Raw genomic sequence first — 15430 nt, 5'->3', positions numbered from 1 at the left:
CAATTCCAATTAACTGTTTTATCAATCTTTATTTATTTATTTTTTAAAAAAAGAATTAAAAATTTGCTATTCACTAGAAGATAACATTGCTATTTAATTTTTTTTTTTTTTGTCATTCAGAGAACATTGCAAATTTATATATAGAAGATAACATTTATCTTCTATATATAGCGCTAGCATTGCTATTTACTAGAAGTATTGTATCTTGTTCTCAAATGATAGCTCAATCAGCTGTGAACCATGTCTTATAAAGCGGAAGTCACTAATTCGAATCATTCATCTCCCTTTCCTTGTATAGACATGTCAAAAAAAAAAGTATTTGTATCCTCCATTAATTGAATTTTCTATGTCAAAAGTTTGGAACAGCCCACATCTTCTGAACATTTCCATTCAAACTTGAAAGTATTATGGTTGACAGTTCTAGCGAGCCGCATAATTAAGCTCTCACGGTTAGATATAGCTGCCACCCATTCACCTGCTGGCCAGGTCACTCTGCTTCCCTTTATAAATAAAGAGTGCATCCCCCCGGCGTAAGAGCAGCATAAAGTTTGGAATAATCAATCTCTTCATCCAACATTCCAAGCCATAGCCTTCCTTCAATTCTTTCCTTTATATATCCTCGATCTCTTTAGCAGAAAGAAAAAAAACACAACAAACTATGTCTTCCTTTTCACTTAAACTGTCAATTATGTTTGCCATATTTTCGTTGTTTTCGAGGTCCAACGCTCAACTGAGCGCCACGTTTTATGATAGCACATGCCCCAACGTGTCAGCCGTTGTACGTGGGGTGCTTGAGCAAGCTGCACAAAATGACGTCCGAATTGGCGCCAGACTCATCCGCCTTCATTACCACGATTGCTTTGTTGACGTAAGCTCATCTCTTTAATTGCACGTTAAAGCTCCCCTGATAGTTTCTTTCATCTTCTTTTTCTTGATTTTTCTTGGCAGCTTACTAACGAATATTTAACTGTATTGGGTACGTGTAGGGTTGTGATGGCTCAGTTTTGCTAGACAACGCTGATGGCATAGATAGCGAGAAAGATGCAGCTCCAAATGAAAGCTTAGTAGATGCATTTCCGGTGGTTGATGACATCAAAACTGCGGTAGAGAATGTCTGCCCAGGAGTTGTTTCATGCGCAGATATCTTAGCCATTGCTTCTCAGATATCGGTTTCTTTGGTAATTCCATTGCTTCAAAACGATATATAGCGTAAAGGTAGCTTGCGTTTTTCCTAAATCGTTACAACCAGTGACTAATATAGTAATCGTTGCAGGCTGGAGGCCAGGCGTGGGAAGTTCAACTGGGAAGAAGAGATAGCAGGACTGCCAACAAAGCAGGAGCTAGTAGTCTTCCAGGCCCTAGGGAAGGCCTTGCCAATTTGACATCCAAATTTAGTGACGTGGGACTTGATGCTACTGACCTAGTTGCCTTATCCGGTAAGAATATTACAAGCAAGGTTACTATCACCACAAAAAAAAAAAAAAAACACAAGGTTTAGTGACATGGTTATTTGGGGCATTTTTGGCCAAAAAAACGTCTTTATTGATTTCGCAACGCTCGATTAGGGGCACTTGGGACACGTCGGTTTTTATGGCGACTAGAATTTAAGTTTGAGACGTTTTTTTACTAAAAAACGCCTCGAAAAGGAGACGTTTAGAACAAAGCACCACCTTTTTAAAAATAGGGTGCTTCCTAGGCAAGCGCCCCCTTTTTAGCATGAGGGCGCTTCTTAGGCAAGCGCCTCCTTTTTAGAATGAGGGCGCTTCCTAGGCAAACGCCCCTTTTTTTAAAAGCGGGCACTTGCCTTGGAAGCGCCCTCATTCTAAAAGGAGGGCGCTCAAGTGGGCAAGCGCCCCTATTTCTATATGGGAGCGCTTCCACACTGCGAAACGCCTCCAATAATTAATATATGGAGAAAATGTTTTTCCCATGCAATCCATATATATTTTTTATTTTTTCCTAATATACAATACGCAATACAATATTGTATTATGAATTTTCTCCAAAAATATTGGATTAATCCATAAATATTTTATCCATTCATCAATCTCAAACAATTTTATACATATCTCACAATACATATCTAATCCATATATACAATTTCATATCTCATAAGACATCTAAATCCAAAATGATAATATCATAAACACAAAGTGTACCACATCATAAAGAATTAACAAAAATTGTACCATACATATGAAATAAAATATCCAAAACGATATCATAAACACAAAATATACCACCTCTTAAAAGAGTTTATAAAAATTGTATATTGCATATGAAATAAAATATATCAACGAGTTCGCTTAGCATTTGGTATCAAATGCATACCCAACCTAACAAGTCAAGTATACGTACGTCACTTAACGATTACCTGCAAATGACAAAACCAAAAGAAAATATTAAATTACAAACCTATATCTAACTATTTTGAAAGTGCAAACCTATAAATAACTAGATTATATTACAAGTGATTAAGATATGAAGATCTACACATACTTTGTGATGATCCACGATGGTCGCCTTCTGCATCAGCCGTATGCTCATCTTCATTTGTTAATCCATTCTCACCTATATATAAATAGATGCAAATGTATATTATGCAATCATATATATGTTCTTAAGTCAACGGTAATGAACTGTGTTTGAGCAAATAGTTCCCCTATAAAAGGATAAAAGATAAAGGAAGAACAACATAAAATAAATTTTATTGTGTTTAAGTTATTTTTATATAACTTAATGTTTAAGCAGCTAGTTCCCCTATATAACTAAAAATAATTTCAGTGCGCCTGCTATCCAAGCGTCCCTAATTAAGGGCGCTTGCCATCCAGACGCCCTTAATTGAGGGCGCTTGTTTTTTTTTGTAGTGTGTTTACACTTATTTATTATTTTTATTTTATATTGACTAATGTGTCGTGTTTTACAGGTGCACATACATTTGGACAAGCACAGTGCAAGTCCTTCAGTGACCGCCTTTACGACTTCCAAAGCACCGGAAACCCGGATCCTAACCTAGACGCAACGTACTCGGAAACGCTTCGCCAAACATGTCCTCAAGGCGGGGATGAGAATGCGTTAGCCAACCTTGATCTGGTGACCGCGAATGACTTTGATACTAGCTACTTCACGAACCTGCAAAACAAAAAAGGGCTTCTCCAAAGTGATCAAGACCTATTTTCGACAACTGGCGCTGACACAATTGATATTGTAAACCGTTTTGCTAATAGTCAGAGTGAATTCTTTGACAGCTTTGGCCAATCAATGATAAAAATGGGAAATATAAGCCCCCTCACAGGAAGCAGTGGGGAAATTAGGTTAGATTGCAAAAGGGTCAACTGATCAAGTATAATTTGAAACTAGCTATGAACTTTTTAATTAGGATATTACCAAATGAAATATATATATAATCCGCAAGGACGTAATGGTCTTTTGTTGGTAGAAGTTTTTGTTTTGTTGTGGTGTTCTATATTGGTAAGTTGAGAGAAGTAGGAACAATTGTGTATTTGTTATGATTTGTGGGTATAATACAACATATGTATCTTGTTTTTATCATTTCTGATGAAAATAAAGTAAAAAAGTGCCAAAAGAGCCTGTTCAAATTAATTCCCTAGTTTTCTTTTAAATTAGGTTTGAGAAAAATCTCAAATTTAGTCTTTTAAACTGACATATCTCCAAAATACATGTGAAAATTACTTGCTCTATTAAAAATACATGTGATTTTGGACACGTATCAATTTAATACAGTGGGTTGGAAAATGATGATACAGTGGATTGCATGGTCACGCTTGAGCAACAAACACCTAAAAGAAAGAGATAGTGTAAGATTGAAGAATTGCCGATGTGCACGTGAGAGATAACTTTAATGTTTAAGGTTTTTTTTTTTTTTTTTTTTTTTTGAAGGGAACTCTAATGTTTAAGTTATTAAAGGGTTATTGCTAAAAAGCTCTTTGTGTGAGAATGAAATAGTTTTTTTCTTTGATAACACATCAATTTGTACTTTGTGTATGTTTTTACTTTGATAAAAATTGCAACTTCAAAACTGAGATAATAATTCTTTTGAAGTTTAGTGGACTAATGAAACAATATAATGTGTTTTTATTTGACTTTTGGTTTGTATCGTTAATCTGGATTCAAGGGTGGAACTAGAAATTTTTTGTGGGGGGTCCGAACTTTTATATATATATATATATATATATATGTGTGTGTGTGTGTGTGTGTGTGTGTGTGTGTGTGTGTGTGTACGTGTGTTTGTGTTCGCGCATTCATGTCAAATTAAATTAGCTAAAAAAATCTAATAATCAAAGTAAATATTCAAAATTTTAATATAACGGCATCACAAATACATAATAATATAAACTAATGGTAAAATAAAATACTTACAATTAATAGGGTCTAAGAAAAATGGGTAACTTTTTAGGAATTAGCATTATCTTGATAGATTTCTTAGAAACAAACCAAACACAATCAAGTGTTAGTCGAATGCTGCAAAACAAAAAATGAATTAGAAGAAGAAATAAAAAACAAGAAGTTATCTAGTTTTTTTTTTTTTTTTTTATAAGAAAATTAAAGGTGTTGCATTTTAATTAATACATCAGCTAAAAAAGGCACGCCTAGTTCTCACGCTGCCAAATAAATTTTAGTACTACTACACTAATAAATTCACGCTTACCTCTTAAACACACTAATTTATCTCAGTATTATTATCTTTTGTTTATGATTTTGGTTTTTATATGTTTATTTTTTTGTAAAGCCTTAGCGTTGCTAGTTTCTATAAAAAGTTTCTTATTATAGGTGTATTTTCTTTCATCTACTATTATAAAAAGTTTCTATTTGCTTTTTTTTTTTTGTTTTTTTAAGTTGCCTATTTGACTAGGAGGTACAATGTGTGGCAGGAATTACACTTTGTCTTGGAGTGAAAATCTTGCCGGGGCTTATAAGGGCATAATATACAAAAATTAAAAATTAAAAATTAAACAAAAAAATAAATTACAAAGGCTTTAGAAATCCTTGGGGGTGCCAGGGACCCCCCAAGGCATAGTGTGGGTCCGCCTCTGTCTGGATTAGCAATATTCATGCTGTGTCTTTTGTTGTAACTTAATGGAAAAGATAAAATTTTGTATATATATATATATATATATATATATATATATATGAACTAATCTTTTGTGCTAATTAATTTGATAAGAATAGTACAACTCTCTACAAAAATACTTACATAAAAGTTGCAACATAAATTTTGTATTTGGACATAAAGCCTCACAACATTCTTTTGAGAAAAAAGCTTTTACTCAAAAATTTTAAATTTTGGCCTCTATAGAAGAGAGTATCATATCAATGCTAGGTTCGAGAGGGATTGTAGATATATATATATATAGCTTTTGAAGTGTTTTGTAGAAATTTTGGAGAGACCTCTCACAAGTAAGTTATAGTTAATGATGGTTTTTGAAATGGTTAGAAGAAAAATGAATTTAGATCTCGAGATTGATGGTTTCTTTTATTTTGTTTTTTTCGTTCTTTCTCCTTTCTGAATTGGTCCCTCAGCAACCAGAGGATGCATTGATTTGTTTTGTATGTGGATTTTGCTGTGTTTGATATGATTATATTACAATTATATGGTATTGCATATGGCACTTATTTTGTATTGTGAATGTTTATTGGATTCATAAACAATATAAAAGAAAATAAGCCAAATGCCTTGAATTTACTGTGGAAAGTTTCTCTCTTTAGTCGATCAATATGCTGAGAATATGTTAGAAATTCTCGTCTTGGAATTTTTTGGACAAAAAAAAAAAAAAAAAAGAGAAGGAAAGAAATCATTTTCATTGTTATTATTCTTTTCCAAGAAGATTCATTGAAAAGGATTTTACAAAAAAATTCAATCACCAACGACATGACTTGTTATAAAAATTTCAAAGCAATCAAAGGGACGTTGCTAGCAACTGATCACTAAACATCATACCATTGCTTAAAATTGTTCAAAACTAATAACAAAGCAAAGATATAGAATGGCATTTGATGATTGCCTTACAAAATGATGAAAGTCAAACTATCTAAATAGTAACATGTTTAGTTAAACACTATTTCCTCAATAGATTTTTAAGGATTTCCATTTGGCATTGATGAATATATTCTTTTTGGACTTCAGGTAAACCATTTGTATCCATAAGCATAATTTTGTCCTCTTCTCTCACTTGTTCCACTTGAAGCTTTACTTGTTTGAACCGAAGTCTTTCGAACCCGTGCTCATGCAAACCACGAAGTCTCTCTTGCTCTTGAATAGATGTTTCTTCAATAACTTCCATTTTCCTCTCACTATTTTCACTCATTGGTTTATTCAATAGCTCTCATTTCCAGCCTTCTTGCCTAGTGGTATCTCCAAATCTACAAAGTGAGTGGTGAAGCTATCATCTTCTCTAAATTTATCAGATCTAGAGTAGGAGAAAATGTAGTTGTAAATATTCTTATTCTCGATTTTTCTCTTGCCAAGGAAATTATCTTCTTTTATTGTAAAGTTGCTACGCCGTGATTTCTTAGCACTAGACTCTATTTCAACTTGAGATGGAGACATTTGACCTATTAGATTTCGAGATCCCATCGATTCATTACCAAGGCGAGACTCCTCATATAAGAGATTTGTGAAGAAAGTGTCTTCTTGCATTTGAGAATCCATCAACTAAAATGCAAACAACAGAGTAATTAGGAATGAGAAAGATTATAACTTGTTGAAAACCATTACTATAATATGACAAATTCCAACATAATTGTGATAATTACTAGTGGAGGCACTACAAGGACGATCAAATCATGAGTTCGACAAGATTGTACAAAATCCAACATTTCCATCAAGCGTAGGTTCAATGCCAATACACAGTTAATGTAGCAGGAGTGATTTCATCTTATTTTTTGTACATTTTCTTTCCTTGGCAACCAAACTAGGAAAAGGAAAAATGGAAAAAATAAACAAGGAGGCAAAATTAAAACATAGTGAATTTCTTTTTTTATTATTATTATTATTTGTTATTGTATTATACGAATCAAAGAGTGGAAATGCAAAATTCCAGTGAATAAGAAAACTCACTTAGAGATTGTCTAGCAAGAACATTTCAATATATCAAGTATGTGTAAACGCAAAGAAGATATTTTATCCTGGCATTTACATAAATGGCAGTAATTTTTTTTGGCGTTTAAAAAATATATGCCACCAAAATTTAAAAAACCTGGCATTTATAATAAATGCTAGGTTAAAAAACGCCAAAAAGAGAGTAAAAGACCAATTTGTGTTGTAGTGTGTGTGTGTGTATATATATATATATATATATATATTCATCAACCGGCGGACTAGAGGAAAGGGAATTAAGGTAGAATGATCAAACTAGTATTTCCTTCTTCTTCTTCTTCTTGTGGTTGCCTGCAACTGCAAAGTTTTTTCTCATGTAGTCGTAGTAATTATAATCCTTTAAAGGGTCTCCTACGACTACCTGTGCGCAGCGTTTCCTCCTCCTCCTCCTCCTCCTTCATCCCTAGACAAACCCTTTTTCTTAATATAGCAGTAACTTGGGTTCACTTCGACGACGTTTCATGAGTACTAGTACTGATCACAAAGATGTCTCATCTAATTCCCCATGGCTGACGGAATATTGTTATTCTTTTTTTCTGAGTGATCATCTAAGATTCATTAAGCTGGCGGTGGCGGGCCTGGAGATGGTAACCCTTAAGTATAGATCGGATCTGGGATTAGCAGGTGAGTGTCTGGGATCATCTTCACTAGGCTGGTTGGCCTTCATCGATGCCGACTATGGTTCTATTACACTTTTGAATCCCTTCACCCAAAATACTGATAATCACTATCACGCTACTCCTCCACTTGTTAAGCTTCCGCCTGCGACTACGTTGCCTGATGCGGACTATTTCGTACGGATTTGGAGAATTGAACAAAGATACAGCATGGGAAACTTTGGTGGTTTCGTGCACAACATTGTTTGGTCATCGAACCCCATGTCCTCTGATTGCACCGTCATGGTCGTCTATGGTCCAAACCAAGATGTTGCATTCTGTAGACCCGGAGACAAATCGTGGTCTACTTATCCCGTGTATCGGCTTGGTGGTTGTATGCAACTAGCTTATTCCAACAAGAAGAAATTGTTCTACGCCAGGGGATGGGATAGAGACGCATTTGATTGTTGGGATCTTCGAAACCCTTGTTGTCCTAGGATGGTTCACCGCTTTTATCACCCTTCTTGCCATGCTAATAATAATTACGACAAGTATGGATCGAGATTGGAGTACTTCATGGAATCGTCGGGAGATATTCTCCTGGTTGTTAGGTATATAGGTCTGGCTACGCGGCCCCCTATAAAGACATTTAGATTTGATGTTTTCAAGGTTGATCTCGAACATGAAAAACTAGTGGAAAAAGTGGAGTGCCTTGGTGATCGTGTGTTGTTTCTTGGTCTCAAACAATCGTTTTCTGTGTCGGCTCGAGACTTCCCGGAGTTGAAGCCTAATTCCATTTACTTTACTCACGGTGATCAGGAATACCAGCCTGGAGTACCAGTTAGTGATGATGGGAACACTAGGCATGTGAAGAGATTGTTAGATATAACATACAAATATGATGATGTGGGAATTTACTCCTTACAAGATGGCAAGATGCTACCATCACACCCCTTGGTGACAAGAAGGATGATATTCATCTTTACCGGCCAGGCTCTTGGGTCATCCCATTCCCGCGTGCATGAGCATGATAGTTATTTCTTTTTTCTCTTATGACTACATTAATTATTTCGGAATATAATATATGTCAATTAATTATTTATTTAGTCTTGCGTTTTCTGTATGCCGATGATTATGCAGTACTGATTTCATTTCATGTTGATAAATGAGATGATGAAAGAGAAAGGACAAGAAAAGAACATATCGTATATATGTATATAGCATAGATTCACAGCTATCTGCAATAGGCCAAAAAACAAGCAGCACTAGAAAACACATAATAAAAACCCGTTCAAAAAGCCAAGAACCGACTACTAAACTGACACAACACTGCCAAATTCAAATATAAAACAAACCAAATTGCTGAAGCTAGTTAGTTAAACCATCGGTCATCAAATTACTACCTACAGCACAAAAGAAGAAGATAATGCTGAAATTAAAGAATCAAATCACGCCAAATTCAGCATACACACACATTCAACTCACACTCAACCCACAACCCCCGTTTGAGTAACCACTCATTCCAAAACCCGGCCAATTCACCAAACTCTACAAAGGCGCCAACTTTTGCACCCATAGCCCAATATCTCAACAATCAAACATCATTCCCACCAAAATGAGCATGAAAGCACATATGGGTCTATCAGAGTCTATATGTATATCTCTGTATTGCCTTTGGGGTTATTATATTATTTTTGCTTGTTTTGTCTTGTTATCTTACACAACATTTTGCGAAAATGAAAACAGAGCAACCAGTGTGCGGCTGTTGCCCTGTTTCTGTCTTGAGTTTGTGTAAAACTATCAGGGTCAGCTGAGATTATACAAATAAGCAAATACCCACAAAAGAACTAACCAAGAAATGAGCAAAAAACTGAGAAAAACACAGTACCAAGATGAAGAGAGGAGGCTTTGGAGCGGAGGAGTGAGAGAGAGAGAGAGAGAGAGAGAGAGATAATATTACAACAAGAAATGAAGATGCTAAGGCGGTTATTCAAAGAGTCACCGTTAGGGCTGGGTATCGGTTATATTGGTCCCTTTAATGGGCTTATCGGTTGGTAACCGATAAGCTATCAGTTAACCAAATCCTAACCGATTACTGACCAATAAGAAATATTACCAAAAATTATCGGTCATATCGATAATCAATTAACTGGTCGGTTAAATCGGTTTTTTGTGAGCTTTTTATTGTGCTTTAACTGATTGCTAATTGGGCCAAAAATTAATTGTTTTGAAGGCTCAAATACATTTTGTTGAGCTAAAGTCTAAAATATCTTATTAAAAATTAGTTATTTTGGGGTATATTTTTTTGCTAAAATAGCTTATTGAAGCTTTTTTTTTATATTGATCCACTACAATATAAAATAAAAACCAAAACGACGTCGTTTTGGTTTCAATAATAAATATAAAATTGTAAAAAATTAAAAATTAAAAGAACTTATCAGTCATATCAGTCATATCAGTTTTTCGATAACAAATTATTAACTGACCAATTACCGACCGATAAGCTTATCGGTATAAAATTTTTAACCGATTACCGACCGATAACTATCGATTCGGTTAAATTCGTTAATCGGTCAGTAATCGGTAGCCAATTAATCTGCCTACCTCTAATCACCGTAGCATTATGTTGGTCTAAAAATTTTGAAGAGTGTGTTGGAGTGGAGATACTCTTACTCGCTAGAATGGATAACTACATAGGAGTTGACTAGTAACTAGGAAGAAACAAAATCCAAATCCCAAACCTTGAATTATAAATATTTTAGTATGAAGGAACATTTGAGGATACTACATCGTTGCCAAGAGTTCGTTGCGCTTTAGAGAAGATATATTGATAGTTTTGAGGGAACATTATCACAATTAAAAGTTTGGAGAGACATTGTCAATTGGGTGGTAGATTGAGGAGTGTAGGTGGACGTAAAATGGTTTAAAGAAAATGATTTCCGCATTTTACTGTGTTTACTTCAACGTAAAATAGTGGTCAACGAAAAATATTTTTCTTTTGACTGAAAATTGAAAATGGTTTACGGTTTTCAAAACCGTAAACCATTTTCTGATTGTGAGCATTTCATTTTCAAATTGATGGACCTTACCAAAACTCGCTCAGAACCTCCTCGGAACTTGATCAGGACTCGCTCAAGACGCTCTTGGGACCACTTGGGACCTGCCTGGGACCTAATCAGACTTGAACGAAACCTGCCTAGACCTACCCAAGACCCGTTCGAGACCCAATCGGGACCTGTTCGGGACTCGCCTGGGACCTAACAGGGACTTAACCGGGATCCCGCAGAGACCCGCCTAGCACTCGCCCGGGACCCCACCGGGACCCCGCCTAGACTTGACCGGGACCCACTCGGGACCTGATTGGGACTTACCCGAGACCTATCCGGGACCTGACCATGACTTGACCAAGACCCACCCGGGACTTGCCCTGGACCTCGCGGGACCCGCCCGTGACCAGGACCCACCCGAGTCTTGATCGGACCTGCCCTGGACTGGCTTGGAACCCACTCGAGACCTGACCCGGACCCGCCCAGGACTTGGCCGGGACCTGCTCAAGACCCGCCTAGGACTTGACTGGAACTCGTTCGGGACGTGCCGGGGACTTGACCAGGACCACGCCTGGACTTGACCGGGACCCGCCTGGGACTTGCCCGGGACCTGACTAGGACCCACACAAGACTTGCCCGGGACCCCGACAGGACCCGCCTGGGACACCTCCGAGACTTATCCGGGACCTCGCTGGGACTTGCTCGGGACTTGACCGGGACCCACCTAGGACTTGCCTGGGACCCCGCCCGGGACTTGACCGGACCTGCCCAAGACCTGCCCAGGCAATTCCCGGTCAAGTCTCGTCGGTGTCTCAGGCAGGTCTTGGCGGGTCCTGAGCAAGTCTCAGGCGGGTCCTGGGCAAGTCCCGAGAGAGTCCGAGGCAAGTTCCGGGCGGGTCCCAGTCACGTCCTGGCGGGGTCCTAGGCAGGTCCCAACGGGTTCCCGGGCAAGTCCTAGGAGGGTCCCAGTCAAGTCCCAGTCAAGTCCTGGGCGGGTCCTGGCGGGGTCTTGGCAAGTCTAGGGCGGGTTCCGGTCAAGTCCCGGCATGGTCCCGAACAAATCCCGTGCAAGTCCCGGCAGGGACCTTATTGGAAAAAAAAATTATTTTCCGTGTGCGCGGTAAACACCGTAAAAAAAAATAAAAATAAAGACTCCTAAGATACATTAAGGGCTTGTTTGGAATTGCGTTTAGAATGCCTAAAAGTGTTTTTAACACTCAAAAAGTATGCTTGAAGAAAAAAATACTCGTTTGGTAGAAAAATTAAAAATGTTTTTAACGGTCCAAAATGCCTACAAATAACCAAAACGCTTTTTGGCAAAAGCTTAAAAATGAAGCTTCTGCCCAAAAATGCTTTTTGACTTAAAAGTTTTATTTCTCAAACGCAATCACAAACAAGCTCTAAGGGTATATTTGGGATTGCGATTTCATAAGAATAATCTGTGTTTTTAAAAGATATATCAAAACGTAAAGCATTTGGCATTGCTATTTAAAAAGCACTTAATTTAAAATAGGAAAAAAAATATGCGATTTCAATAAGCAGGGTAGGGGATGCTTATTTGAAAAGGTGAAAATTTAAACCAAAATCATGAATTTGCATAACAAATATTTAATAAGAAAATAATATTTTTTAACTTGTTTTACCAAACGCCTTTGCGATTTTAAAAAGTAGCGATTTCAAAAACGTTATTTGTAACACTATTTTTAAAATCGCACTTATTGAAACAGTAATCCTAAACGGACCCTAAGTCTTTAACAAACATAAAACACATTAAGAAACATATCTAATGAACACATTTTGGTGTGCCAAAATTAAATTTGCGATATCTCTCTATGGCGTAGTTGCATATATATATAGGAGCAGAACTAGCTTATGGCTTGGTGGGTTAAAGTTTCCCAAAAGAAAAATCTCTCAAAAACATAATTATTTTTAACGTTTATCCCCTACACTAAAATTTCTGGTTCATGCCATCCGTTTTATGAGGGAGTTGGGACTGCAACTTGTCATCGTGGAGGGAGATGCCAAGCAGATAGTGGACGCTATAAATTCTCCTATGAACACGTGGAGCCGGTTCGAACATCTGGTGGACGATACTAAGAATCTGCTACAGGCATTCCCATGGTGGTCCTGTGTCTATGTTTTCAGGGAAGCAAATGAGGCTGCTCACAGGTTGGCAAAAGCAGCCATAAAAGGTGTTGGAGATAGAATTTGGAGGAATCAAACTCTAAATTGTATTAATGACATTGTAATGAAGGAGCATTTAGCTCTTACTCTTGATTGTTTGTTGGGGCCTTAACCCCACCTTCTGATCATTATCAATAAGATTATTCGAATATTTGTTCAAAAAAAAATACAAACGTATAACGCAAGGTGTGTTGGATCATATGATCAAATCCTATCGAACAAGTACAAAGAAAATCTCTTAACTATAATACAAAAAACTATCTTAAGAAAACGAATCTGCATGGAACAGACACTCTGCTGTCACTTGTTAGTCTAAATAAAGATTACTTGTTCTTGTGTTATGTACGTGTTAGTGGGACATACATTCTTTGTTTCTTGTTACTTGTTCTTGAATTTTCCCCACTTTTAACTTTACTGCATTTTTCCAAAAAGATGGCCTTGCTTTCTTGCTTATTGTGTGTGTATATATATATATATATACATATGAAGTGTGTCCTTATTTTTTTTAGATAACTAAAAATCTATTGAAAATTCAACAAGAACAAAGAAGAATCGACAAGCAGCTAACCTTAATAAACGTATTTGAAGTATGACTTCTGCAAAGAAAATCGAGCTAGTGATAACTTTTTTTTTTTTTTTTAGAGAAACCATAAAATTCATTATTTTAATATTTTCATATTGTGAATTGATGAATTTATTATTAAATTTGTGTAAGACCTATATGATTTTACAAATCTAATAGTTGGTCTATTGAATTTGCAAAAAGAAATGGTTAAAAAATAATTTTTTAATTTGTCTCTGTCGTTTAAGGCTAAAAAAAATAAAATAAAATAAACTCATGATAGCGGTGGGCTAGAGATATGCAAGAAAATTAGCCATATTATTGATCCCAATCATCCCATTAATACTCATGGAAAATAAACTTATTTTGAAAGGGAACTGTCCACTTTATAGCGGTGGGCTAGAGATATGCAAGAAAATTAGCCATATTATTAATTAGCGATCCCAATCATTCCATCAATACTCATGGACTTTTTCATTTTGGCAATAACGTACGGTACTGGACAAGTCTGCCATGCAAGACTGTTGTTAACGTGGTTTTTCCGGAACTTCTCTATTTTTTTTTTTTTTTGCCTTGTCGGTGGGAAAGGGGGCAAAACTTATTAATCAATTGATGATACACAAAATTAAACACTTAAAAATAGACTAATTTTCTCAAAATTTCATGAGAAGCAAAGAATTATGTACACAAAAGTTGGCCAGGTCTAGTACAGTTCTAGATTAATTGAATACACCGCTACAAAATGAGCAGCTCGATCCAGTACTAAAAGGAATGGCACATGAAGATCTAGTCTTAGGCTTTAGCCTCCTAATTTGACTATCCCGTACATCATTAATAAAGTTTACACGAATTGGAAGAAAAAAATAATCACCAAGAGTACTTTATATAATCAATTAATGTTCGAATCAATCATTTAATTGATCAATATTTTAAAGGCTAAGGTTTAAGAATGTCATGGATGAATTCATTGATAGACGTACATCACGCACAACCAGCTGCTAGCTCCAACTCAAATTTGGCTTATGCATTAATGTTTGACAATTGCGTGAAACTGTTTTGTTTCATTCAAATTCTCGGGAACCAAACAAAACCCGCAATTGAAGCAAAGAAATTGAAAACAAAAACGAAATTTGGACTCGTTGCAAGTTGTCATGGAAAACGAGTTCTCTTGAACTGGTGGCCAGCTACCTAGCTCGAAAAATTCGTCGCAGCCTTTTAAGTGACTTCAACAAACACTACAAAAAAACAATTTTTTTTTTACTGGAGATTTCTAACGTTTTCTAGTGTCTGACGCGTCAGAAAATTTTTTTGACGGATCGTTTCTGACGCGTGTCGATTGTCAGAAGCATAAGTGTCAAAAAAAAAAAATTTCCTGACGAGTCAATGGGTGGAACGTCAAAAAATTCTGACGTTTTACTGTGTGACACGTCATAACAATTTTTTGACGTGGTATAAATGCCACGTCAGAAATTTCCTGACGTGTCAAAATTGGCACGTCAAGAAATTTAAAAAATTAATTAAAAAATATATATATTTTTTTTTTAATTTTTCTGGATTTTTTTTTTCAATTAAAAAATTTATTACTTTAAATTATTATTTTATTTGAAATCTCTGCACTGCAACTCCCTCACGCGTGAGGGAGCTGCGCCAATTTCTCTTTTCTTTTCTCAGCAGATCTGCAGAGAAAAGAAAAGATCATTTTCTCCTTTTTTTTCTCTTCAATCTGTTTCTGCAGATTTGCTTCATGCATGTCTCCATGCTCTCCATTTTCTCAGTACTGTCTCTCTTCTTTTCTCTATTTACAAAAACCAAAACCGAAAAAGTCTTCAAAAAATCACAAATCACAAATCAAAAATCCAAATCAAAAAATCAAAAACCCAAACCTCAAAACCCAACAAATCTTCAAAAACCCAAAAAATTTCTT

At 36.2% G+C, this 15430-nt stretch overlaps 2 protein-coding genes across 2 annotated transcripts; both read left to right on the top strand.

Annotated features, from left to right (window-relative positions):
* The first annotated feature begins 561 nt into the window (after positions 1–561).
* LOC132164059 (peroxidase 15-like) lies at positions 562–3579 on the top strand. Its single transcript, XM_059574466.1, has 4 exons — positions 562–868; positions 987–1178; positions 1274–1436; positions 2927–3579. The coding sequence occupies exons 1-4, from the start codon at positions 659–661 to the stop codon at positions 3337–3339; spliced, it is 978 nt and encodes a 325-aa protein (XP_059430449.1). The 5' UTR covers positions 562–658; the 3' UTR covers positions 3340–3579.
* A 4122-nt stretch (positions 3580–7701) lies between these two features.
* On the top strand, positions 7702–8769 carry LOC132163690 (uncharacterized). Its single transcript, XM_059574057.1, has one exon. The coding sequence runs from the start codon at positions 7702–7704 to the stop codon at positions 8767–8769; it is 1068 nt and encodes a 355-aa protein (XP_059430040.1).
* Positions 8770–15430: the final 6661 nt, after the last annotated feature.

Source organism: Corylus avellana, chromosome ca10 (assembly GCF_901000735.1).
Source record: "Corylus avellana chromosome ca10, CavTom2PMs-1.0".
Taxonomy (NCBI): Eukaryota; Viridiplantae; Streptophyta; class Magnoliopsida; order Fagales; family Betulaceae; genus Corylus; species Corylus avellana.
Note: the sequence above shows the minus strand (reverse complement) of the source record. Positions and strands in the feature narration are given on the sequence as shown.